The following is a 27,629-nucleotide window of genomic DNA, read 5'->3' as shown; positions in this document are numbered from 1 at the left end:
CCCTTTTGGTGGTAGTGACTGTCGAGGCCCGAGGCCCCCTCAGCTGTACCTGCTGGCTCAAACGTTCCACCACCGCCTATGAGATTCCGCCTGTCACCCAGAGCAGAGTGAGCAACCCTGTGTGCCTGTCACCTGTCAGTCAGTCAGCTGCTGGCATCCTGCGGGGCACACGGTCCCTGAGTCCTCAGAGCCTGGAGGGAGGCAACTGAGTCATCTTGCACCCCCAGTGCCTGGCAAGCGCCTGACCTTGAGACAACGTGGGTTGAAATGGATTCGTTTTCGTAGTTCGTACTTGTTCTCTCCACTTCCCAGCTCACCTTCCCGCCCATTAGACTGGCCGCTGCCCCTTGTTATGTCCCTGAAGCCGCTGTGACATGTAGCACGACCACAGTTCTCCTAGTGTCACAAGCCGTGGGCCTTTTCAACCTTGGCCTCACTTGCCCGCTTCAGTATTTTACATATTTGGTCCACCTCTGTCTGCTTTTCTTTATGGGAAGGCCCGGCATCTCCAGCAACATCCCGCTGTCAGTGTGAGTGCGTAAAATTGAAAGGAGTAAAGCTGTACTTTACAAAATTGGACGTCAGTGAGTTATTGCGTCTTTTGAGTCGTGCCAGAACTAGTACCAAGAGCAGGGAGAGCGAGAGGACTCGGAGGCCGGTAGGCAGGCAGGTGGAAAGGAAGGAGGGGGAAGACTCCGAGGGCAGGAAGGCAAAGTGAGAAAAACCGGGGAGCAGCCGGCTTAACTCAGAAGGAAACTGCGCTTTCAGGGCAAGAGAGAAGGCAAGAGAGAAGGCAAGAGCCGTGGCCGTTAGAGATGACGGCAGGGGGTGTGGGGAAGGCCCTGAGCCCGGGGGCGCATCACCTCTTCTCATCGGGGGTCGTCGTCTCTAAGGTTCCTCCCATGTATACAGTTTTATAAAACCTATGCTCGGATCCATGTTGACGGGAACTTACGTGGAGAGCTTGCTTCTGTACCCCCCGGTGCATCAATGTCCCACCGAAGAACAGGACAGAAGCGGCAGGTGGGAGTGCTGTGGGGCCAAGGCTGCAGCTCCCTCGGACCTGGCTGGCTTGGACCTGACCTGACCGTCCCAGGCCCACTTCTCCTTAATGGTCACATTTATCAGCTCATCCACCACACGCAGGCTGGCTCGATTGCCAGCAGTCCTGTGGGGAAGGAGAGGTCTCATTTTTGGAATTAAAAGAATTAAAAAGTTGTAAAGCAAAGCAGATCGACAGCAGGTGCTCAGCGCCTGCTGTGTGCGGTCCTCGAGTCCCCTGTGCCTGTGACGCAACACCAGGGCACCTCTGCCTTCGCGGAGCTCGTAATCCCTTTTGGATGATAAGACAGCTTCACACTTGAAAAGTTCAATAAAAAAGTCAAGATTTAAATGCCTCAAGACAGAAATAGAAGATGTCTCACGAGGCAGAACATGACTAATTGCCAGCTGCATGGTTCAGAGGAGGGAACGATTCCTGACTTTAAGGAGCAGGGATTTCTCATTGTGAGAAGCCCATCGGCGCTGCCAGCTCTCCACGTCATTGTCTCGGATGTGTCCGTGGGCCACCTCCCTGCAGATCACCTGGGACGCTTACTTGACTCCAGGGTCCCAGGCCTGCCCCTTCGATGGGTTCGGCAGGTTGGGGGCGGGGCCTAGAGATCTGCCACTTAGTGGGGGCCCCAGGGGATTGTCCGCTTTGAAGGTTGTGATCCCCAGTTGTAAATGATCTCCAGGTGACTTAGCAAATGTGTTCCTCAGAGTTATCAGTGTGCGTTTTCATGATAGTTAGCATGAATCCCAATAATTTTTTTTAAGCAAAAATTCACCAATTTTCCAAAGGAATCTTTTGTCGGAACTTGGCTCTGGACTGAATTTTGTGCGCCGGGCCCCCCCCCCCCCCCCCAGTTCACACGTTAACGCCCTAACCCCCAATGTGACTATTTGGAGAAAGGGCTTTTAAGGGGTAATTAAGGTTAAATGAGGCCATAAGGGTGGGGTCCGGATCTGATAGGACTGATGGCCTTATAAGAAAAGGAAGAGGGAGAGAGCTTGCTCTCTCCGCACGCACATGTACGCCAAGGAAAGGCCATGAGAGCTGAGCACTCAGCAAGAAGGTGAGCATCTGCAGGCCGAGAACCCAGCCGCGCCGGTACCCTGACCTTGGGACTTCTCAGCCTGCATTATCACACGAGCCAGTTCCTTATAATCTCTTTCTCTTTCTGTGTGTGTGTGTCTCCTGTTGGCTCTGTTTCTCTGGAGAACCCCGACTAATGCAGATTTTAGTACTGAGAAGTGGGGAGCTGCTGTAACAAATAACGAAAATGTGGAAACTGCTTTGGAACTGGGTCATGGGTCAAGGCTGAAGAGTTGTTTCATTTTGTTTTTTTCTTCCCCAAATCCCCAGTACATAGTTGTGTGTCCCAGTTGTAAGTCATTCTAGTTCTGCTATGTGGGACGCCACCACAGCATGGCTTGATGACTGGTGTGTAGGTCCACGCCCAGGATCTGAACCAGTGAACCCCGGGCTGCGGAAGCAGAGCACGTGGACTTAACCACTTGGCCATGGGGCTGGCCCCTGGGGGCTGAAGAGGTTTGACGTTCATGTTAGAAATGTGGACGTTAGGGCCGTATCTGGTGAGGTTTCAGACAGAAATGAGGAACATGTTATTGGAAACGAGAGGAAAGTGATCCTTGTTATGAAGTGGCAAAAACTTGGCTGAACTGTGTTCTGGTATTTTGTGGAAGATAAAACTTGCAAGCCAATGAAATGGGATATTTAACTGAGAGATTTCTAAGCGGTTTTGGGGGAGTGGCTTAGTTCCTCCTGATGGCTTCTAGTAAAATGAGAAGGGAGGAGATAGAGAAATGGAAGGAATTGTTAAGCAGAAAGGAACTGGAAGTTGGAGATTTGGAAAATCCATTCAGGACGACATGATGGCAGGCCGCTGGACTTCTTGGATTCGACAGGACGGTCTGGTGGAGCTGTTCTGCTAGGAACATGCGCTATTCTTCAAGAGGGAAAAATAACCCCAAAAGTGATTCACAGGTCAGCAGGGCCACTGCCTCGGTTTCACCTGGCCAGCAGCCTCCGCCTGGAGCCTTGAGGGCAAGACCTCAGCCCGTCAGAGCCCTGGGGACCCCCACCTTGAGCTGTTGGGGGAACACTGCCATCCCACAGGGCCTGGAGGCATAGTATTAAACCAGAGAGGATTATTCTTGAGGCTTAAGATTTAATAGAATTCGCCTTACTAGATTTTGGACTCACTTGGAACTGTCCCCTTTTCCTCCTTTCCTGTTTCTCCCCTTTGGAACGCAAATGTCTGTCCTCTGCCTGTCCCACCACTGTGTTTTGCGTTTGGAAGCACATACCTTGTCTGGTTTCACAGGCTCACAGCTGGAAGGGAGTTCTACCTCAGTGTGAATCGTTCCTCGAATCTCTGATGAGAGGCTGTTCAGATGAGAGACTGGACCTTAGATGTTAGTGTTGATGCTGGAAGGAGTTCAGACTGTGGGGGCTGTTGGGACGGAATGAATGTATTTTGCATGGGAGAAGGACATGAATGAGGGGGAACCGGGGTGGGATGCTACGGACTGAATTGTGTCTTTCCCCCCAAGTTCATGAGTTGAGGTTTTGACCCGGGGTGGGGCTGTATTTGGAGATAGGGCTTTTAGGGGTGATTAAGGTTCAATGAGGCTATAAGGGTGGGGTCCTTATCCCATAGGACTGGTGGCCTTCTAAGAAGAGGAAGAGAGATGTCTCTGCACACACACACTGAGGAAAGGCCCTGTGGGGACACAGGGAGAGGTGGCCTTCAGCAAGTCAGGGAGAGGCCCTCACCAGAGCCAGGCCATGCTGGTCTTGGACTTCCAGCCTCCCAAACTGAGGAAATAAACTTCTGTCGTTCACGCCACCCGGTCTATGACATTTTGTTATGGCAGTCCAAGCAGACTGAGACAGAGCTTACATTTAAAAGCTATTAAAATTGTGCTTAAAGAGGACTTTTTCAAATTCTAAAAAGACATCTGATTCAGGTTGTGTATTTTGAAAAGGCATTCAACCCAGATGAAAGAAGCATGTGCTAGAAAACTGACAAAATTGGAGTGAAGCCCCAGACGTCATAGTTAAGGCTTTGGTTCTCAAAGAGCGATCCCAACTCGCATTTTTCCACAACTTGGATGTTTCTTCCAGAATTCCCATGAGAGACTGATGACACAGACTCTCTAGAAGTAAGAGGTCCGTGTGGCCACCACCCCCGGGCTCCCGCCACGTTGATCTGATGCACTGCCCCGGACCTGCAGCTGTGTCGATGGCAGGGGGCAGAGCGCAGCGCCTGCGCGTGTGCAGTCATACCACCGAGCGAGCAGGACTCGACCGGGGCTCAGAAAGCAACTGCCTTCCTCTCACGCCGCCCCTTTAAATGCGTTCAGTGGGCAAGTCCTTCCTCTGCTCCTGGGCGAGTGCTTCTCAGCCCTGGCTGCACATGGGAGTCGCCGGGGAGCCTTCACAGTCATCAGTACCCGTGCCCACTCCCGGGATCCTGCTGCAGTTGGTTGGGGCTGCAGCAGGCGGCAGGGCGAGATCTTTTTCTTTCGGGAAGTCTTTATCGAGTCTTGGGGTTGTTCTCGTCTCTGGGGTTCCAACAGGAGGCAAGACAGGCAACTCTCCTTCCACTAGTTGGGGTGGTAGACAGTAAAAAAGTGGTTATGGGGGCCAGCCCAGTGGCGTAGTGGTTAAGTTCATGCACTCTGCTTCACCGGCCCAGAGTTTGCAGTTTTGGATGCCAGGCGCGGACCTACACACCACTCATCAAGCCATGCTGTGGCAGTGTCCCACATACAAAAAATAGAGGAAGATTGGCACAGATGTTAGCTCAGGGACAATCTTCCTCACCAAAAAAAAGTGGTTATGAATGTTTATGCTCCCCCCATCCCCAGTGCGTATGTTGAATCCTCATGCCCAGTGTGGTGGTATTAGGAGGTGGCCCTTTGGGGGTGATTAGGTCATGAGCTGGGGCCTTTATAATCATGAGCTCAGTGCCTTATAAAAGAGGCTCCAGAAAGATCCCTAGCCCCTCGTGCCAGGTGAAGACACAGCGAGAAGTCAGCCCCCTGCAACCCCGAATAGGGTCTTGACCAGAACCCGGCCCTTCTGGCTCCCTGATCCCGGACGTCCAGCCTCTGGACTGTGAGACCTCAATTTCTGTTGTTCACAAGCCGCCTGGTCTGTGGAATTTTGTTACAGCGGCCCGCACAGACTGAGACACGAGTAAAGGAGAAAAGCAGAGTGGCGTATAGCAACTGTGAAATCCTGGCCTTAATGGTTGGTCAGGAGTAGAGTGGACAGTGCGTGGCTGAGTTTCCTCAGGCTGGTGAACTGGTTCTGTGCTCGTGAACACGGGGATGCGTTTTGTGGGCTTTCATGCGTTTCTCAGTCGGGGCCAAGCTTCCTTTGGTCCAGGGCCTCGTAGATTAAATAACGTACAGCACTGCTCGGGGCATGCGAATTCAGCCTTTTTATTTGATCAAACTCAAATGCACACCGCTCTAGCCGGCTGGGTTCACAGTCGTGCCTTCTGACTCAGGAAGTAGTGTCAGAGGGGGTGAGGCAGTAACTCAGACTGGATGTCAGCCGGCCCCCTCCCAAGTGGCACACCAAGTTGTCCTTTCCGCCTCCAGTGGCCTAAGAGAGGCCCCGTTCACTGATGCCACCCCCACACGTTCAGAAACCTAAAGATTAGTTTGGATTACAAACTCCTCCTTTCAAGTGTAAACAGCCCTTTTGAGTGGTAAATTGCTCATATTCTCTACATTGTTTCATTGTGATTGAATGATTCAGCTTTTTTATTGCCTGGCAAGGCTCTTGGGGCCTTGAGGGGATGAGGCTTTCCTCAGCAAAACAAGGTGATTTTGAAGAATGGGGTACTTCCAGTGCGTGAAGACCCGGCGCGTGGGGCAGAGAGGGGTCCCGGTGGGGAAGGAGTGTGAGGAAGGCGGCAAAGGAGAAGGGAGTTCAAGGCGGATGTCAGACACGGGCTTTGTCCACCCTGCACTTTTGTGATGGGCCCCTCTCTTTGCCTCTCGTCTTCCACTTAATGGCCAACTGGCAAAGCTGTCTGGAGTGGCTTCCATGCAGGCACCCTCAGCAGAACCCAAAGTTCCCACTGAGAGTCCTACTGTGTGCGTCTCCCTTTCAGCCATTGCTCAAAGCAGGCTGGCACCTCCCTTGGGTGGACCAGCCACCCTCCCCCCCCCCAGGCCTCCTTGTGGCAGTTCCAGGAGACTGTTCTGACATGCCAGGCATAAACTTCTGGGAGCCCCTTAAACGGACCTGACTGCCAGGTTCTAGTCCAGAGCAGGCCTGGAATCAACAAGGGCCTTCCCGGGTCCCAGGTCAGTGCAGATTCTGGAGGCGTCTGTGAATCAGCAAGCCCCTTGCCCGGCCTGCATTCCCACACTGCCCATGTGAGCCTAGATGGATGCCTGGTGTGTCGTGAGGCAGAAGAGTGTGGCCATTTTGGCTCTAGCTTTGGGCGCAGGAAACAGTGCTGGACTAGATCATATCCACAAGCATTAAAATCCCGTGCCCATGTTGATAACAGTAGAAATAATGGCTTACTTTTGCTTAGAGTATATAATAGAATATATACTAGGAAATATATACAATATAATATAATATATACTTAATAATTAAAAATATAACAGGAAATATATACAAGGAAAACAGTGCTCGGCTCCTTTCTGGGTCAGCCCGTAGACTTCAAATGCTGGCCTGCAGAGTCGTCTGTCCTTTAGTTCCTCGTCATCGTCGTCGTGCGGGTCTGATATCACTTCCCTAAAATCTGCTGGTTGATGTCTTACCAGATGAAATCTATGGAAACAGCTTGATTTCTACCATGATCGACAGCTGCAACTGCTCAGACTCCAGTGACATCGAACTGAGTGACGACTGGGCTGCCAAGAAATCTCCCAAAATCTCCCGAGCTAGCAAATCACCCAAACTCCCAAGGTAACCTCGGCCTGGAGGGCGTCCTCCCTCTCTGAGCCTCTGGAGACGTGGCTGTGTGTGTCTGTGGGAGAATCCCGTTAACGCACAGCAGAGGAGCACGGCAAGAGGGAGTCTGGGCCTTCCACGTGGAAGATGTGCCTGCAGTAGTTACAGCTTTCCTTCAGGGCAGAAAAAGGCACCCGGGAGGAAGTTTGCTAAACCCGCAAAACTTCTAGGGTAGCACTGATGGTGGGCGGTGTGGGGGGGCCATAGCTTCTTGGCTTACTTGTTTTTTCTTCCAGTTTGAGAAAAGTAAGAAAAAGGTTTTACAGTGTATGTAGCATATTGAAGAGAATGCCAAATCAAATACCTCTAATGCTGTAATTGGGAGAAAATAAACTAAAAAAAATTTTCAATCCAAAGGGTTTGTCCTAAAGAGTAGCAAAAAGCTGAGAGTAGCTAGAGGGGCCTGCGGTGTCATAGGTAAGAAACCGTGCCTTGCTTGTCCTGGCCCCTCACCGAGGGCTCTGTAATGTGGGGACGTAACCTTGGACGGATCCGTGAGCTGGGTACCAGTTTCCTTGTCTATGGAAGTTAAAGGGTGGACCACGTCTTCACTAAGATCCCTCTAGCTCTAAAATTGTGTGACGCTATGCAAAATTAAGGTCTCATTTACGAGCAGATAAGCACCTGTCCAGATCTTAAACAGGTGATGCAATGTGCAGTTGGTGAACCAGCGTATTCACCTAGTTGAAGATGAAGAACATTTCTATCATCCTGGCAAGTTCCCTCGTGCCCCCTTCCATCCGATACCCACTCCCAAGACCAATCGCTGTTGGAACTTCTGTCATCCTGGTTTTGCTTGTTCTTAAACTTCATATAAATGGTGTCAAACCATAAGTACTTTTTTTATTTGACTTTTTGCTCAGCATAATGATTTTGAGACTCATTCATGTTGTTGCGTGTGTCAATAGTTTGTTTTTATTTTTTACTCTGTGGAATTCCATTGTAATGAATATGCTACAATTTGTTTATTCCATTTACCAAATGATGGATATTTGGTAGTTTCCAGTTTGGGGCTATCATGAGCAAAACCATTGTAGACACTCTTCTACAAGCCTTTCTGGGGATGCATGCACTCGTTTATCTCAGGTACATCCTTAGGAGGGAGTTGTAGGGCCATGGGGTAGATGTGTGTAACTTTATTGGAAACTGCCAAACAGCATTCCGAGGTGACTGTTGTACCATTTGAAATTCCCACCAGCAGCATATGAGAGTTCCAGCTGCTTCCATCCTCACCTACAGTGTCTTATCAGTTTTTTAAAATAATTGTATCCATTCTGGTGGGTGTGTAGTGGTATCTCAGGGTAGTTTAATCCTAACATCTTCAGTGATTGATGATGCTCAGCAGCTTTTTATATGTTTATTGGCCATTTGGTTATCTTCTTTTGTGAAGTGTCTGTTCAAGTCTTCTGCCGTTTTTTGTTGTTTTTCTCTTCCAGAGTTGTAAGAGTCTTTATAGATTCTAGCTGAGAGTCCTGTGGCAGATATGTGGATTGCTGTGTAGTCTAACATAGGAATTTCTTCTTTTATGATTAGTGCTTTTCGTGTCCTGTTTAGGAAATGGTTTTGTCCACCCTAAGGTCATGAGACATTCTTCTCTTCTCTTCCAGAAGCTTTATAGTTTTAGCTTTCACAGTTAGATCTCAGATTAATTTTTGTGTATAGTGTGAGTTGGGGGTAAATGTTCATTTTTTTCCCCATATAGATATCCAGATATCCAGCAATCTGATTGATTTATTTTTTTCATCTTCATTCTAGGCTTGTTAAAATTGCAAATAAAATTATGAACTTTCCTACACATCTACAGTGTTTTGGCTTTTCCCATTACGTAAGGAGAGAGAACATTTAACACCTAGGGGCAGTCCTTCACTGTAAATGGCCTTGTAAATCTCCTGGGTGTTGCAGTCCGGTCCTCCTTCCTTCCATTTTTCCCTGTGTTGAATCCCCCTACGTAGCAGCCAGGCTAGTTGTCCTCACTCACAGCTGTAACCGGCTGGGTCCCCCGTCCTCCCACACTTTGGGAGCCCTAGATGTCTCATCAAGCTCTCAAGCAGTACCTATGAGGCTCAGTGCTTTGATGGAAATCATCAAACTTACCATATTCATTTGTGTGACACCCTCTTTGGGGTCGACTGGCTTTAAACACATGTCCCCGTGTTATAAGCAAAGGAACTGAGGACCAGAGATAGAACATAGGATCAAAAGGCAACAAAAAACTTTAGATCTACTGATTTGATTTAAATATTGCAGGTGGTGGAATGCTAGGTAAGTCTGTTGACATCCAACCATTAGCTTAGCAATTATAAAGTCATTGTGGCCTTAAGGTGAGAAAGACTCTTCCCACTGCCCTTTTTCCCAGCGCTGATTTTGAAGACCCCGGGCAGAAGGCACGTGGACAATTCTAAACTTACATTAGTCAGTTGAAAGTGAAAGACAGTTAATTCTCTGGGGTTCTTTACAAATGAATTGCTTGATTGAATCTCACTATAGTTTTATTGTTTTGGGGGTTCGTTTTGTTTTTTCTTTGTTGAGGAAGATTTTCCCTGAGCTAACATCCACTACCAATCTTCTTCTTTTTGTATGTGAGCTGCCACCACAACATGGCCACTGACAGACAAGTGGCGTAGGTCCGTACCTGGGAACTGAACCCCTGGCCACCAAAGGGGAGCACACTGAACTTAACCACTAGGCCACTGGGGCTGGCCCACTGTGTTTTTAAGTATATATTACTCGATATACAATTGTGTCCTTCTTTCCTCCCGTTCATAAGGCAAAAGCAGGCAGGAGGGACTTGGTTAAATTGGGGGACCTGGCCCCTGGGAGTGTGATATTCACGGTGACTGGTAGGAGGTGAAGGAGAGTGCAGGTGCTGTCCCCACCGTGGGCGCCTGACCTCCTGGCCTTGTCTCCACAGGATCAACATTGAGGCTCGGAAGTCACCCAAGCTGTCCCGGGCCGCTCAGGAGATCTCCAGGTCTCCTCGGTTGCCGATGCGCAAGCCCTCCATCGGCTCGCCCAGCCTGACGCGGAGAGAGTTTCCCTTTGAAGACATCACTCAGGTAGTGTGCTCTTTCGGGTGGGTCACACAGCATGATGGTGGCTGAACCCTCCTACCCCCCCACCCCGTGCCTGTCACTGCAGTTGCAGTCCTGGCGTAGAGAACTAGAGCCCGTTTGCCCTCCTTCGGGCCCCGTCACGACCACATCCCGAGGAACCTCCTTCCCTCCCGGGCATCCCCCTGTTGCCACAGGAATCTTCTCACGGGTGGCTCTGGGTGAGACAAAGCTGCACTTCTCACCTCTGCTCCCCCAAGCCGCTTCTGCCCCTTCGCTGACTCCCAGTGTCCGCAGGAGCCAATCCCTGGTCGCAGCCCCAGCGCCTGGCCCGGCCTGTCCTTCCCTCTGGTCCCCCTGGACGCCCCCTCCTCTCCAGGTGCCACAGCCGCACTGTTGACTCACCTCTTCGCACCTTTGCGATTTGCCCTGCCTGGTCGCTCGCTCCGTCCCCCTACCCTTGTTTCTGCCTGCGTGCTTCCACGTGGAACTTCACCTCTGTCGTGAAGGCTTCCTTCCCTGGCACAGCCACAGTAATCCCAGAGCATCTTGTTTATAACGCCCTTAGAACGCTCCTCAGTGACGTCTGTGTGTAAATACAAGCCTCATCTCCTCCATTAGGTTATAAGCTCTTTGAAGAGCTGGATTTTATTCATCTTTATCGTTGCCCTTACATACATGCACACACACACAGAGGCATGGTTTGAGCATAGTGACTAATTTTTAAATTTTAAAGAATTTAATTGAATAAGAAAACGGATAATTGGGTAGTTTCAGGACACAGTGGTATCAGTGCAGGTGCTGTTTCCAGGAGAAATGTCAAGGATGGAAATGGATTCAGAGCCAGGTGCCCTCCCCAGTTCAGTGACTGGAGGACAGGAGAGGTGAAGGGAAGATGCCCAAGTCACTTTTGTGCCCCTTTAACCTGCACACCTGCAGACAAACTGGGGCACATCCTCCCCCACTTCCAACCTGAGAATCACTCGGTGAGCCGCCACTTACAGACGGGAGCCTGGCATGCAGAGGCAGCTTCTGGTCTTAAAAATGGTAGAATGATCTAGAGAATGAGTATTTCTGGCAGTGTCCACCTGTGGCTTTCTAAGCAAAAAGTATTAACATTCTCACTTCTTAAGTGATCAATAGAAAATATGGAAATAGACTGTGATTTTTCTTCCCTTCTTTTTCCACAGCACAACTATCTTGCTCAGGTCACGTCTAACATCTGGGGAACCAAATTTAAGATTGTGGGCTTGGCCGCTTTCCTGCCAACCAACCTCGGTGCAGGTAAAAACCGCGTCATGTTCTCTGCCGGCTGCCCTGGTTGGAACTCAGACTGAAACAGTTAGTTCCGGCCTTCGGTGGCCTAAAGTAGAAAATGAGCTCTTATGACGCCAAAAGATGAGCATGTCTTGTACCTCCAAAGTTTGACTCTAGCCACTATGATTCCATGAACATTAGAATTATCGCTGCAATCAGTTTTTTTTTTGCCAGTGGTGCTTTCATTTTTTTATATAAGTTCTGTTTATAAAAATGACAGAAATAACCAAAATCTCTGTCAAAACTCTGATTGGTTTCTGGTTATTTTGATTTCTGGCCTTTTACGGTGGGCAGATTTTGGTACCAGTGTCTTTAGGTTCTTGAGTCAAAGAAATTCGTGGGGGCCGGCCCCATGGCCGAGTGCTTAAGTTTGTGTGCTCCACTTTGGCGGCCCAGGGTTTCGCCGGTTTGGATCCTGGGCGTGGACATGGCACTGCTCATCAGGCCATGCTGAGGCAAGCATCCCAATGACACAACTAGAAGGACCCACAACTAGAATATACAACTATGTACTGGGGGGCTCTGGGGAAAAGAAGAAGAAGAAGAAAAAGAAGAAGATTGGCACCAGATGTGAGCTCAGGTGCCAATCTTTAAAAAAAAAAAAATTCCTAAAGAAAGTCGCGAAGAAAGCGTTCAGGACTATAAGATAGAAGTTGGCTGACTGTTAGTACAGTTCTTCATGGTAAATCTTTATGGATCTCATTTCTAAGTACCAGATAAATATCTTGTCCATGAGAAGTTTGAGACATCGAGGAAAACGGAACCCAGGGAGAACCAAGCTGGGCAGATCCCAGAATTTGAATTCTCTTCTGTACTCCGCCCGAATGAGTAGGACTAACTTGTCATGTTTACTCGGGGACAGTGAAGGAGGGAAATGACAGAAGGTCCTTTTCAAACAGCTTCATCCTGATGGGCACATCTGTGTGTGGGCTAAGAACCTGTGTGCCCCCGGCTTGCTAGGTTGCCTGAACATCCAACATGCACACAGCTCTCTGGAAGCCCAGCTTAGCCGTGGGGGTCACCTGTGACTGGTGGCCCCATCTTGAATGTGCTCTGTGTAACCTACCACAAATAGTTTTTGAAAACTTCTGAATCTCGCTGTTAGAGTTGTTTCAGACACAGTTAGATCCTTTAAAACAATTCTTGTGACACTGACGTTAAAAAGATGTATTGCTGTGTATCCTATGCATCTTCAGAGACTTATTAAATGGTGCTGCATTTGGATTTTTCATTTTGAGGCTTCTCAGCTCAAAGGAAAAAAGGGATAAAAGTAAAACATAAAACTGACTTAGGAAGTAACTGTAGACGACCCCTGTACATCATGGAAGGAGATCTCTTATGATGTTTCCCACATCTTGGAAGCCCTCTGATGACCACAGAGCTCCTCCTCCGTCCCTCAGCAGTGCCCCCGATGTGTGCGGTGATTCTGATAACCGCTATGTGAGGCACGATCATGCCCACATCCGTAAGCTGAGAACTTAGCCATCGGCCCACAGTAAACATCGAAGAAAGGAATGGAAGTGAGAACTTACTTAATGGGTCTTATCATCCTGCTGTTACTTCTTGGATGTTGCGTAGATCCACAAATAAGTCCACAAGGACCTGGGATGGCGGGCCTGTAAGTGCCTTCGAGGTGCACTCCAGTATGAGGAATCTCAGCGCCCGAGACGAAAGCTCTGTGGACGACTGCGGTGAAATCATGGTCCTAATCATTGACCTTTTCAAAAAGGGTGGGTTAGCTATCACTATTCATTTGTCAAGCTAAAAGAATTTTCCACTTGATTCTACTAAAGAGAAGAAATTAACTGTTGCATTCTAGAAGGTTTGTTACATACGGCGGCCTGTTAAATAATCTGTGACACTTCTGGATGTAAAAAGTGAGTGCTGTTGGATATTTTTTGTTGGATAATTTGTTTCCTTCAATTAGAATGTTTGGGCCGTGAAATTTTTGTGTTTTCAATTTTTTGCATTTTTTAATTTTAAAAATGTGGAATAAGTTCAAAATTCAAGAGATTTAAAGGCGTATACAGTGAAAATCTCTCTCATCCTCACCCCCAGCCACCTCGGTTTTTCCCATGGAGGCAAATGATGTTATTTTTTAAATCCCTCCTGAGATTTTTAATTTTATTTCTCTTTGTCAATCTGAACAACAAGGAACAGAACTTGGATGCCTTAATTCTTAAGCTATAGGGAACCATCCAGCATTTTTAAGCCAAAATTCATATTCTCTGTTGTGGGCAAGAGAGAAGAAAGCGTGAATAAGACCCGTCATGACCCCTGGGTTGGAAACGTCATCCCAGCCCATGCCACTCCAAGCACCGGCTTACAAAGGTGCTTCAGAAAAGCAGGCCTGCCGCGCTCGGGACTGCTGGCCAGTAGCCACCAGCCTGCGAGGTGACGGCTGTGCAGACAGACTTGCTTATCTTAATAAAAGAATAATAAAGAACCTCTGCATGTCTCACAGGAAAGAGTATTAAATATAAAAGAACATTGACGGGACAGTTTCATCCTGATTTTAACCTACTGTGAAACTTAAATTCACATTCATTATTTTTTCCCTTATTTTGTCTTCTCTAAATATTTTAGTTGCAATCTAGGCCTCCCCTTAAACACCCCTGTCAATCAAGTTAAATCTTAGCATTTAAAGAAACTGTGTGGAAGTTCCCTAGGATTCTCCATCCCGATCGTGGAATTGAAAGTCAGGAAGACCAGAATCCAGTCCTGAATAAAGCAACATCTTTTTTCTTTTTTCTTTTTTTTTTTAAAGATTTTATTTTTCCTTTTTCTCCCTAAAGCCCCCTGGCACATAGCTGCATATTTTTAGCTGTGGGTCCCTCCAGTTGTGGCATGTGGGACGCTGCCTCAGCATGGCCTCATGAGAGGTGCCATGTCCGCGCCCAGGATCCAAACTAGCAAAACCCGGGCTGCCGAAGCAGAGCCTGTGAACTTAACCACTCGGCCACAGGCCGGCCCCAAGCAGCATCTTATTCCTACTGATCTCGTTGTTGCCTTCCAACAGCTTCTTGACTGCCCAAGATCCCCCTGAGCTTGGCACTCTGGTTATCACAACTATGTTCCCCAAATTAGCCTTCTGATTGCAAATGAGGTTTTAAAAAAATATACTTATCATACACCAGCTCATTCCAAACATGAACGTAAGTCTAAGATAGGTTTTTAACATTTGAAATGTGTGGTTCTATAGACAAGCCGCTGGCAAGGTGGCTGGGCTAGACCGAGAATTTGTTGTTAGGAATGCAGTCCGTGGGCGGCTTGGCCGGTGGGCACTGGGGGAGATGGAGAGCTGCTCTGTCCCCACCCTGCCCTCAGGGATCAGCCTGCCTCCCTCCCGCGGCTGTTGGCGCCTTGGCGCTCCTCTGGCCGTCTGTGTTGACTGTGCTTTCCTCCTCCACCAGTAATCTATAAAACCAGCCTCCTGCATCTCCAGCCGCGGCAGATGACCATCTATCTCCCAGAGGTTCGGAAGATTTCCGTGGACTATGTTAATTTGCCCGTCTTCAACCCGAATGTTTTCAGTGAAGATGAGGATGATTTACCAGGTGTGTTCACTCATCAGCTGGTTTGTCACCAGCCCTCTCTCAGTGGGTCATGACAGGGGACAGAGTGGTAGGTAGTCAAGAACGACAGCATGTCATTCCGTGCCTGCTGCCTGAGTTTGGAAAAGGTGCACCTTCCCCGTAAGGTAAAGCTTCCTTGGTGGGTGTGGTGGCATGTCACGGGAGAAAGGTCATGTACTGTCACTGGTCTGTGGAGGAAGGAAGCTACCAGAGCAGGGACGAGGAAGATGGCCGTGACGGCTCATGTCACAGAGCACTTCCAGCATCTCGCCGTGTCCTCAGCAGCCCTCACAGTCATGTGCCCGGATAGAGAGAAGTTCACAGGACCGATCGGGACTCAAAAAAGTCAGAACTCAACCCCAGTCTCACTGCCCCGGGCTGGCCCTCATCCTTTCAGCCCCTGCTTAGAGAAGGGCGTCTCTCGATGATCCTGTGCACGGAGCCCAGTGTCTCAAACCTGCCCCGTCTCCAGGGCGGAACGTCCTTCTCCCACAAGCAGAGCGTGTCTCGGTGCGTAGAAGCCAGGTCTGAGTTGAAGTAAAAGCTGGTACAAGTTCTCAAAATTCCAGCTTAACAAATTTTCAGATATGTATAGCATCTTAAGTTGATTTAATGTTTTCTAGTGGGGGAGTCCTATTTTGATGAATAGATTAGAATGATTTCTAATTACTCTGCCAAGCATTCGTATGTACCTATTCTCAAAAAAGCCCACCAGCGATTTTATGAATATAGAGACCCCTCTACTGCCAACCAAGCAGGTGCTGGAAGTCTCTGCTTTCTGAGCCACAGGGACCCACGTGGCCACTGACTTCTCCTGTGTCTGGTCCTTCTTGAACGGGGGGCTCTGGTCCTCACCACGGGTCAGGAAGGGACACACATCCCAACTCGGGCTCTGAACGTGGGGGGATTGCTTACTCTCTCTCAGCCAGGTTTTTGCCTGTAACATCACTTCACTGTGCTCTCTGACTGGGGCCATCTTCGGTTCTCTGATAGGGATGCCCCTCCCCCTGGGTGGAGCAGATGGAGACAGACGCAGTCCTAGCGGGCGAGGACACAACCACATAAGCCTGCAACTTGGCGAAGCCTCACACACTGGAGCTTTATAGCGCGTCCCCTGCTATTTCAGAACCTTAGATTTCGAAGTGTCTTTCACGCTTGCCTCTGAAGACCCTCCCTGTGCTCCCAGAAGATGGCTAATCTAGCTCTCGCTTCTGCTCAGCTGTTGCTGCTGTTCTCGTCACTGTCTGTGGTTCCCAGTGGGGGGGGAGGGGGACGGTTTGTCTCAGGGCTCACACTTAACTGCTGGTGACGCGACAAAGAGACTCCATCAGAGGGCAAGACGCCTGCCGTCAGTATCCCATACCGAGGAGAGAACATCTGGAAGGGGGATCTGAGCAGGAGTCATGGAAAACTTGAGAGAGGACCCAGATTTGTGCAGGCAGGGGACAGTCACATCTCCCTGGAGGACCCCAGGGGTCAGATGGGCATCTACCCAACATTTTACACACTGACCAGTCCATAAACCTACTTAGAAGCCTAGGCATTGTGAGTCCTCAGTGGAGTTTCTTACTGTGCCACTGCCCTCTTCTTTCGTAAGAGTGGGCCATTTTATGACTATCACGCGTAAAAAGCATCCTTAAACATTTAAGTATTTGCCATGGTACCATTCAGGCACATGACCACATTCAGAAGGTTCACGAGTATTCATTGAAAAGCTCTGACAATGCCCTTAGCTGCAGAGCCCACTGATCACCCGTATGCCCTTCCAGAAATATCCCAGAAGCTTTGTGTAACTTGCGTGAACCTTTCCCCAAGCAAACTCATCTCCGTCTATAGCAATTGCATTTTATTCGCAGAAGATCTGGATGAATTCAGATGTGTTGCTTACTCTGACCCAGTTTCATGGCACTGTTTTGTGAGCAGTTCGTTTTTCCCATCTCCTTCCAGTGACGGGAGCATCTGGTGTGCCTGAGAACAACCCACCGTGTACGGTGAACATCCCCATCGCGCCCATCCACAGCTCAGCTCAAGCTATGTCCCCCACGCAGAGCATCGGACTGGTGCAGTCCCTGCTGGCCAATCAGAACGTGCAGCTGGACGTCCTGACCAATCAGACCACGGCCGTGGGGGCAGCTGAGCACGCCAGTGACAGTGCCACCCAGTACCCAATCTCCAACCGCTACTCCAACCCTGGACAGGTGATCTTCGGAGGCGTGGAGATGGGCCGCATCATTCCGAACCCCCCTCAGCTGTCCCTGCCGCCGCCAGCACAGGGGGCCATCCAGCTGTCGGTGGTGGACCACGGAGACCGAGACCACGAGCACCTGCAGAAGCCAGCCAAGGCCCTGCGGCCTGTGCCGCAGCTGGCCGCGGAGGGGGACGCCGTGGTGTTTAGCGCCCCGCAGGAGGTCCAGGCGGCGAAGATGAACCCCCCACCCCCCTACCCAGGAACCATCCCCGCCGCCCCCACCACGGCAGCGCCCCCGCCCCCGCTGCCGCCCCCGCAGCCCCCGGTGGACGTGTGCTTGAAGAAGGGTGACTTCTCGCTGTACCCCACGGCGGCGCACTACCAGACGCCCCTGGGCTACGAGAGGATCACCACCTTCGACAGCAGCGGCAACGTGGAGGAGGTGTGCCGGCCCCGGACGCGGATGCTCTGCTCCCAGAACACCTACACCCTCCCCGGCCCGGGCAGCTCGGCCACCCTGAGGCTCACCGCCACCGAGAAGAAGGTCCCGCAGCCCTGCACCAGCGCGACCCTGAACCGCCTGACGGTGCCGCGCTACTCCATCCCGCCGGGGGACCCGCCGCCGTATCCCGACCTCGCGGGCCCGCTGGGCGCGGGCCGGGCGGCGCAGAGGCCGGAGAGCAGCCTCATCCACGCCACGCTGCGCAGGAACAACCGCGAGGCGGCGCTGCGGGCGGCGCAGCTGGCCGAGTCCCCGCGCGCGCCGCCGCAGCTGCCGGCCAAGCCCAAGGGCGCCGCGCCCTTCCCCGCGCGCCCGCCGCCCGCGCTCTACACCTGCAGCCAGTGCAGCGGCGCGGGCGCGGCCGGGCGGCCCGAGCAGAGCACGGGGGCCGGGCCGGGGGCGCACGCGGCCAGCACGTCCCCGCTGTCCTCGCAGTCCTCCTACAGCCTACTGAGCCCGCCCGACGGCGCCCGCGAGCGCGCCGATTATGTCAACTCGGCTTTCACCGAGGACGAGGCGCTGGGCCAGCACTGTCCCTCCGAGAAGCCCCCGAGGCACCCCGCGCTGCCCGAGGCCGCTGCTGCCGGGAAGCGGCCACCCCCTTACCAGTGGGACCCCATGCTCGGGGAAGACATCTGGGTTCCCCAGGAAAGGACAGCACAGACTGCAGTGCCCAACCCTCTGAAACTGTCCCCTCTGATGGTAGCTCAGAGCCAGCACCTGGACGTGTCCCGAGTGCCCTTCGTCTCCCCCAAGTCGCCCGCCAGCCCTACTGCCACTTTCCAGACAGGCTATGGGATGGGAGTGCCCTACCCAGGAAGCTATAACACGCCCCCTTTGCCGGGAGTGCAGGCTCCCTGCTCCCCAAAAGACGCCCTGTCCCCAGCCCAGTTTGCACAACAGGAGTCCGCAGTGGTCCTGCAGCCCGCCTACCCGCCCAGCCTCTCCTACTGCGCCCTGCCCCCCATGTACCCAGGAAGCAGCACGTGCTCGAGTTTACAGCCGCCACCTATCGCCTTGCACCCCTGGAATTCCTACAGCGCGTGCCCGCCCGTGCAGAACCCCCAGGGCACGCTCCCCACCAAGGCACACTTGGTGGTGGAGAAGCCCTTGGTGTCCCCACCGCCCACCGACCTCCAGAGCCACCTGGGTACAGAGGTGATGGTAGAGACCGCCGACAACTTCCAGGAAGTCCTCTCCCTGACGGAAAGCCCGGTCCCCCAGCGGACGGAGAAATTCGGAAAGAAGAACCGGAAGCGCCTGGACAGCCGAGCAGAGGAAGGCAACGTTCAGGCCATCACAGAGGGCAAGATGAAGAAGGAGGCGCGGACTCTGAGTGACTTTAACTCCCTGATCTCCAGCCCCCGCCTGGGGAGGGAGAAGAAGAAAGTGAAGAGTCAGAAGGACCAGCTGAAGTCGAAGAAGTTGAATAAGACGAACGAGTTCCAGGACAGCTCGGAGAGCGAGCCCGAGCTGTTCATCAGCGGGGACGAGCTCATGAACCAGAGCCAGGGCAGCAGGAAGGGCTGGAAGAGCAAGCGCAGCCTGCGCACGGCCAGCGAGCTGGAGGAGGCCAAGTGCCGCAAGGCCAGCGAGCGCGAGGACGGGCGGCTGGGCAGCCAGGGCTTCGTCTACGTCATGGCCAACAAGCAGCCCCTGTGGAACGAGGCCACCCAGGTGTACCAGCTGGACTTCGGGGGGCGGGTGACCCAGGAGTCAGCCAAGAACTTCCAGATCGAGCTGGAGGGGCGGCAGGTAAGAGCCTGGCCCGGGGCGTGGCCACAGCGCAGCCTTCTCGTCTGGACAGGTTCCTGGGGTCCTTAAAAACCGGGTGCAGGGTATCAGTGCTTCGGCCTGGGGGAGCGTTTTTCAAAAGGCCCAATGGGAAATGTGGAAATGCCCGTTGCTTTTATCTGTTTCTCATCAGAGTAACACATGTACTGACTTTTTAAAGTCAGATGATTCTACAAGACCCATGAGGAAAACCAGCAGGCCCCTGCCCCCTCCTCCAGCCCCTCCCAGAGGCACGTGCTTCCAAGGCGGTCTCCTTTTTTTCTGGTATTTGCCACCATATTTGTAAAGAAGGAGTTTCTGCTATTTATTGATTTTCCCGTGTTTGGCATCATGTATTGACTTCTTCCTGAGGAACGTGAGGGTTTCTTTTCTTGACCCCCACCCCATGCCTGCACACCCTGACTTTCCCTCCCCCTGCCCAGCTGAGTCAGCAGTCATCGGGCACCTCGTTACGCCGTGACGCCCGGCTGAGCCAGGCCGTGTGGTTTGGTCACGTTTCCTTTTTTATCGTATAGGGTTTTTTTTCCCCTCAGACATAATTGCCTAGTTTTGTTGGCTTGCTTATTTCTCCGTGGACTTATTAATAAGTCGTTTGCCAGTTCTTGGTGGAATGCAGATCCCCTGTGGTTGCGAACACGTTGGGTAATCTGTCAGTCCTTCCTGCTCCAACCCTGCTGCGTGGCCGTTGTTCTGGGACTGCCCTTCCCCACCATCCTGGGAATTCCCTTCGCCTCTCCTATTTAAATCTCATTTGCATTAATTCACTCAACAAACATTTATTGAGCACCTGCTGTCTGCCTGGCAAGCCTCTGAGCCAGGAGTCGGCAAACTGAGGCCCACAGGCCGACCCGTCCTGCTGCCGCTTTTTGTAGGTAAGGTTTTGTTGGAACACAGCCGCCCATCCACTTAGGTGTTGTCTACACTGCCTTCACCCTACAACAGCAGAATTAAATAGTTGTGGGAAAGACTGTATGACCTACAAAGGCTAGAATATTTATTCTCGGCCCTTTCCAGAGCCTTTGGCAACCCCTGCTCTAAGTGCAGAAATTAGATCAATGAGGAGAACAGAGAAAAATCCCTGTCCTGGGCCGGCCTGGTGGCGCAGTGGTTAAGTTCACACGTTCCGCTTCAGCAGCCTGGGGTCCGCCAGTTCAGATCCCAGGTGCGGACATCGCACCGCTTGGCAAGCCATGCTGTGGCAGGCATCCCACATATAAAGTAGAGCAAGATGAGCACGGATGTTAGCTCAGCGCTAATCTTCCTCAAAAAAAAAAACCTTGTCCTGATGAAGTTTACAAAAATGGAAGAAAGACAATCAATAAATATGTACAATATAATGTCATATAACACTGTAGTATAACCTGCTCCCTGTAAGTACTGAAACAACGAGGGAAGCAGGCTGGGGAAGGAGGCTGTGGCATCTTCTCCATCTCTGAGCAGTGACATTTGACAGTTACAGTTGATATTTCTCTTCAGCCTGTAGATTCTTCTTTGTGCTTTTTCTTCCCGCTTTCTGTTTTCTTGAAGAGGGCTCTCCATTTGACCTGTGGAGCTCTCCATGCTCCGGAGTCTGCTCGCTGTCTCCCACCGTGTTGGTTCACATGTTCCCCCATCCCTTTATTTCCACCAAACTCATAATTGGACTGAGAAGCTCGATCAGAGTCCCTTTTGTTGGCAAAAGTGTCTCACAGACCACGTTGTCTGCTTCCAACAGGTGCCGCCCGGACCTGGCCGGCCTGTGTCCCACCTCGTTTTCCTTTAATATCTCTGCTCCCCCCGCCCCCCAGGTGATGCAGTTTGGAAGGATCGACGGCAATGCGTACATTCTGGACTTCCAGTACCCCTTCTCCGCTGTGCAGGCCTTCGCCGTCGCCCTGGCCAACGTGACTCAGCGCCTGAAGTGAAGAGGCCGGCGTGGGGAGGAGGAGCGGCGAAGGAGCCTCGTCAGAGACGCCCCATCGGAGATGCTCGAGGCGCCTGCCCGGGGCCAGCGGCTGGGAACCGGAAGACAGGAGCAAAACTGGAAAAGTCCGTCAGGCCCAGAACAGCCACTGACCTTTAGTCATTGCCATTTGTTTGGGCTTTTATTGTCCTTATTGTCTTTCTTTCTCCTTTCTTTTTAAACAAAAACAAAGTACGAGAGAGTAGTGTTTGGAAGCAAAGGTTGCGAGCACCTTTTAGGAAACGTAGTTGCTGTGCTGATGTCTGCCCAGGTGTGCCTGTGTCGGCTGCGGGACGAGGGGCCCCTCGGAAGGAAGGCGGACTGCCTTCCAGCCTGCGGCCCTTTTAGACTAAGGAGTCCGCGTGATTGTCATTCTCCACAGCGTCTAGCTTTTATTACTCCTCCAACACCACCACTAGCATAAAAACAAAAACCTTTTTTAAAAGACACAACCAAAAATCCTGAAGGTACAGGTTCTTTTGGGGGGCCAACATGTAGTTCACACATGGTAAGTTGCTCCCCTGAAGGTGACTTGATTAATGAAGGGTATTTTGGCAAACGCACTGTGTTTGACTAATAACGCTAGGCTTTTCACGGGGTGCTGTTAGCAGGTGTGAGTAGGACTCGCTCACGATGCTGTAGGGGCAGGGGCGCCGGGGGAGGGAGGAGTCCGCACACGGACACACGGGCGATCCGCGCAGCATGACTTGAAAGTCCAAGGGCTATGCTCCTCTTCGGAGGATGTTTACATTGAAGACTCCACTAGTTTTATAGCATGTCACAGTTCCGTAGGCTCGGCGATGACCCTTCAGTATGACTGACTGTGGGACAAGGTGGGAGACAGCAGTGGAGAAATCCCGGCGTCGGTGGGGTAGTGGTTTTCTCGGCTAGGGCATGGCGAGTCACCAGATGCCCACGTGCTGGGAAGCAGCCTTTGTCCCCTCTCCCCCTCTGTTGTTAGTCTGGGAGATGCAGCAGTGGACATTCTCTCCCCTGTGGGATAACACTGTTCTACGCTTTCTAAAAAGGCTGACGATATGATTGAACTCCTCCTTTTCTCTCTTGGCTGCATCGAAGTTCAATTCACTAGAAATGTTCTCCACTAAATTAGAAAAGTAACAAAAAATTTTAAGCATTTGCCAGGGTATTAAGAGAGAGAGTTATAGTCAACTCTTTGACAAAAGTCCCACAATCTTCTCTAGGAAACAAAAAAGGTTGTTTAATAAACGTACAGACTGTTTACTGGGGAAATAAACCAGTAGGAGAGCATGGTTCAGTGACAGGACTTAAGGTAGTGGGTTGGCTACTGTTTCTTAATTGCAAAAGAAGAAAAGTCCACCGAGATGCTCTTCTCCCACCTGCCACCGCCCCCTCCTCAGGGGACACCTCGGGCAGCATTCAGCCCTGAGAACAGACCCAGTTCGTCTTTTTCAGTTATTCACACCTGTGATGGTGTTTAGGGCAGAAGCGCTGTCTGCTAGCTTGGGGGTCCTAAATTTGGATTTTGTTTGAAAACAGACAAGTGGAAGATACTACAGAAAAGTATTTTCAAAGTAATTTTAATTCCCTGTTTGGGTTTAAAAGTCAGAAAAGACACTGCCCATTCCTTTCCTAGAGCAGGATGGCATCGCTCGCTGTTCCCTCCAGACCCGGAGAAACACAGATGAGGTTTTAAATACAGTGAAGAACATCTCCCAGCTAATGCCACGGTTTCCCATTTCCCATTTTAAAATATTGAACCTGATTCTTTGGTGGGTAAATTCTGCCAGAAGGAATTTAGCAGTGTATTCAGAATTGTATAATTCTTTTGTATGAGTTTCTGTAGTTTATTACGATGTTTCACTGCTTATTGTTAGGTGTGCAATAATGGTTATAGCCTATTTCTAAAATAATTTAAATGCAATTCCCCTGTTTTATTGTTCAAGAGATAATTATTTATCTTGCTTTAATAGTGTTCTTAGGAATTATTTTGTTACTATGTACTGGTGAGTTATGCCCATTTTAGTATTTATTTAGAAAACTGGTATGTTTGTAATGACTTATTTGGTAGCAGTCTATTTTGCTGCAAGAAATAAAGAGGATGTGATAGAAGGTTTTTTCGCTGGACAATTTGTAACTTTTTCTAGTTGGAAAAAAAATTCCGATTACTCCTTTAGAAGTCATTCTGTTTTTGCATTTTGTGGTTTTGATCATAACAAAGGAGAAGATTTCTTTGAGATAACATATCCTAAAGTAGTATTTCCCCTTCTCTTGGAAACTTTATTTTTAATTAAGAATAAAAGGTGATATGAAACGAGAGGAGTCTTATTAGCAGGAGAGCAGTAAAGGAAGGCGTTATTAGTAAGGAGTTTCCATGTGTAGAGTTCTGCCTGGTCTTTGAGGTCTAAAGACCACGAAAGGGTACATTTTAGAACTTTTCTCAATAAAAGCAAATATAGGAGGAAATCGTTAGAATAAAAACTACAAGTACATTTGTGAAGAGAAAGTGAGTCTTTGTAGCAAAGAATTAACTAGACTTGCTAAATTCTTAACTGCTCGCCGAAAGGCCTTTTCCCCTGCTGGTGGCGAAGACCTGGGGTGGGGTGTTTTGCGTACGTGCACGTCCACCTCTGGATGAGCAACAGCCCAGCTCCCCTTGCTCCGGCCCAAAGGGGCAGATGCTCTGGAATGGCCCGTCACACCCAGCCAGGTGTCTGCAGCAGCTGCAGTGTGGGGTCTTGCAAGTTCATGGTGATGCTCTTCCTTGTTTCAAAACTTGTTTTCATTCAGACAGTCTCAATGCATTAAATACTGAAGTCAGTACTTTGAACAGCAGAATTCTATGTCCTTCATGTTTATTAATTGCTGTTTAGGACTATTCAGATACCTCATTGAATCCCTAAATTTAAAAACATGAACCCAGTCAGTAGTCAACCCCGTGAAGAATCCATGCCTTTTTGAGGGAACTGATATATTAACAAACATAAAAACCAGCTTTAAATTTGTGTTAACTCTAACATCATCAAACCAAAGGCACAGATGTGTGTGTGGTATCCCCATCGAATGGACATCCTAAGAAAAATTGCAGCAAGGAGCAGGAAGGTGTCAAAACCCTCATGGCAGGGTTAAGTCAGAATTTTGCGGGTTAGTAGTTTTCATTCATGGCCACTGCTGCCTTGTCAAGCGTCCCATGAGGACGTGCAGAAACGTTCATCTGGTAATCATAGCAGAATGTCAGGAGACCCCAGGGCTGCTGTGCCGCAGAGTTGGAGGGTGACCTTGGGCCTGCATTTGTCCATCTGTAAAATGAAAAGACAACCCAGACGGTTTTCTAAACTCCCATCGGCTCCCACAGCCTCAGAGCTCAAAACGTGATGGATCAGCATCCCACTGTACGAACTTGGGAGGTATGGGAGGTACGTTTCCAAACGTTGCCTTCTTGTCAAGAAACACTTCTCCTGTGTTAACAAGGTGTCTACTGAGTGTAAACCAGTGCATTTAAAATGCAGTCTCCAGCAGGCTCCCCGCTGGAAACAAATGCATTTGGAATTGCGATTGTTACAAAATTACACAAAAGCACCGATTGCAGGTGAGACAGAGGAGCCTTCTCGTGCGTGTGCCCCGCTCGGTGGACGCCCTTGAGAACAGCCCTGAAATAAGTCGTCCCTTGGCCCGAAGACGAGAGAGTGGGTTGAAAAAAGAACAAAGGAGGGAATGCCCTGGCTGGCTTGAATTCGCGTGTGCTCTGCGGTGTTACACTGCCTTTCCAGTTCAAAGGTTCCTTGAAAAGGAGCCCGTGTGTCCCCGTACGGGCCGTCCACCACTTGGCCAAGTCAGTGGTTGTGAACAAATGTGTTGAGACGAACTGTGTCAAGAATGTTGTCTGAGGTCCCGGGATTTTGTCATAGCACACGAGTACAACCTCTTCACCGTTCGTGTATTTCCTTCTCCTGGGCCAATGAAATCCGAAGGGTTGTGGCTTACTTTGTTTTCGTTTCTTTGGCTTTGTGCAATTTTCTTGTAACTTTACTTGTACCTATGTTTTCTGTTTACAAGTTCTTTTAAAGGGGAAGGGAGGGTTCTAAGATCTCGTTAATTGTAGATAAAAAAAAATTTCTTTTTGTGTTGTAGAAAAGCATGGGTTATGCGTTTGACTGAAAAAGGCACTGTGTTATTTACCAAAGGGGTATTGTTTTCGCATTTGTTTATAAATGCATTATTTTGGTACTGTAAATTTGGACATGATTTCTGAGTTTATTACTACTGGCATTTTCTTTTCCTTTTTTTTTTTTAAACTCTAAGTGCGCAATGCAGGTGCACAGGTCCCAGACCAAACCAGACCACCAGCATGATCTTGTCCAAACCCTGGGGATGGCGCACACAGCTTTGGGCGCCTCACTTCCTCCACTGTTGGTTTGTTTGTTTTCAATTCAGCTCCCTGCTTTGTTTTACTTTCCAAGCCAGATTTATTGAGATACCCGATTGCATTCTAATGAGCTCACCCTCGTTTGCCTCTCTTATGTATTTTGTGTATTAGATTGTGCGGGAGGTATTCTAGAAGGCGTTAATGGTTTGCATTCAAAATGATGTGGTTTGTCCAAATTATTTTGTCTTTATTATTGAGATGGATTAATCTCCTTATTTTTTTTTCTTGATGATTTGAAGTTGTAAGACTTGTCCAGCTATTGCTTAATAAAATTTTGCAGATCGAAAAAAAATCAGTTACTTGTGTGCAGAATTCACATGTGGGTCTTGAGTCCTTTGAGACAAAATCACCACTCTCTAGTGGCATGGCCCACCCTCCAGTTGCTCCTCTCATCCCTGGGTTCCTGCCAGCGTCTGCTTGACACCCTGAGATCCTTATCCGTGTGGCTCTTTTTGTTTTGTTTTGTTTTTGTTTTTTGAGGAAGATTAGCCCTGAGCTAACATCTGCCACCAATCCTCCTCTTTTTGCTGAGGAAGACTGGCCCTGAGCTAACATCCATGCCCATCTTCCTCTACTTTATATGTGGGACACCTACCTCAGCATGGCTTGCCACGTGGTGCCATGTCCGCACCCGGGACCCAAACCAGCAAACCCCGGATGGAACCTGCGTACTTAACCGCTGCGCCACCGGGCAGGCCCGCCTTTGGCTCTTTTTGAGAGTTGGTTTGAGTTTGTGTTTGTTTATTTAAAGGGGACCCGATTCGGGTTGCATCTGTCGTAGCACCTACAAGATCAGAGGTGCTAAATACATTGACACCTTCTTTGTTACTTTGTAGGAAACTTAATAAAACCAGGTTTTGAGCAGTTCCACCCTATGTGCTAATAGAACTTAAAGTTGCTGTTATTACTGATGAGTCTTAGGGCCCCTCCTTGCCCTGTGCTAGAGTTCCCTCTGACTGTGGCCTGGGGCGGGGCCTCGGGGCTCGTAGGCGGCTCGTCTGTGAATACCATAGTTCACATGCACGTTTACAGAACTACCCTTCCAGGTTTTTTCAGATATAAAAATAGACAAGTGGTCACTAAGGCTTTAGAGACAGAAGAACCAAAAAACACGGTCGGCTCCAACGAATATAGTTATGTGTTGTTTTAAGATAATCATAGGACTATAACCATGTCCTTTTCATAGTGGTCATCATACAAGGCTAACTGACCTGAATTTTCTATAAGAATCAAAATGTATCTCATTTTATTGTGAGAGTTTGTGAGCTTCAGTATTCATTGTATCTTCATCGCTGAAACCAGGTAGCAAGGAGACCTGGTCAAACACAAACGCCTTCTCTCCCTCCCGCAAAACACAAGGGACCGAAACCGGAGCAGCCAGGCCGTGTGTGGGTCCGAGGACGCGTGTAGCGTTGCTTCTCTACCAGGCCCGTGGTCAGCTTCGGGGCCGTTCAGTGTGAGCCAGTGTCTCCCGAAGTGATTTATTTTTAAAGCCCTGGTGAGAAAACTTAGCAAATCCCTTTCCTTCCACAAACTTATTTTGGAAAGGATGTTTTCTATTTTTATTCTAGTGTTAAGTATTCTTTTCCTGGTGGTGGTAACAGAATCAGAATCCATTTAGCTCCCGTACACTAGACCCAAAAACTCATTGTGGAAGAGAAATGCCTGCCTCCTGGAGATTGCATTGCAGTGCTCCAAGAATGCGGAGCTAGAGCTCCAAGCTTCATTATCAAGTGGTAGCTTTTGCCTCCCTTCCCTTTCAGAAGAAAATTGAAGCCCTGAGAGGTTGAAATAATTTCTGG

The 27,629-nt window shown here is 49.8% G+C and overlaps 1 protein-coding gene across 3 annotated transcripts in view; it reads left to right on the top strand.

Moving 5' to 3' along the window:
• The window catches only part of TULP4 (TUB like protein 4), a 227,921-nt gene extending 201,799 nt beyond the window's left edge, over positions 1-26,122 (top strand). For all 3 annotated transcript variants that reach the window (XM_023632977.2, XM_023632976.2, XM_023632978.2), the window contains exons 10-15: positions 6,865-7,009; positions 9,966-10,110; positions 11,295-11,388; positions 14,835-14,978; positions 16,944-19,441; positions 21,268-26,122. In XM_023632977.2, coding sequence (XP_023488745.2) covers positions 6,865-7,009; positions 9,966-10,110; positions 11,295-11,388; positions 14,835-14,978; positions 16,944-19,441; positions 21,268-21,384 — 3,143 coding nt within the window. In that variant the 3' untranslated portion in view covers positions 21,385-26,122. The remainder of the gene's footprint in view (positions 1-6,864; positions 7,010-9,965; positions 10,111-11,294; positions 11,389-14,834; positions 14,979-16,943; positions 19,442-21,267) is intronic.
• The last annotated feature ends 1,507 nt before the right edge of the window (positions 26,123-27,629 follow it).

This window comes from Equus caballus, chromosome 31, assembly GCF_041296265.1.
Source record: "Equus caballus isolate H_3958 breed thoroughbred chromosome 31, TB-T2T, whole genome shotgun sequence".
Taxonomy (NCBI): Eukaryota; Metazoa; Chordata; class Mammalia; order Perissodactyla; family Equidae; genus Equus; species Equus caballus.
The sequence above is the reverse complement of the archived record's forward strand: the minus strand, read 5'-3'. Positions and strand labels throughout refer to the sequence as shown.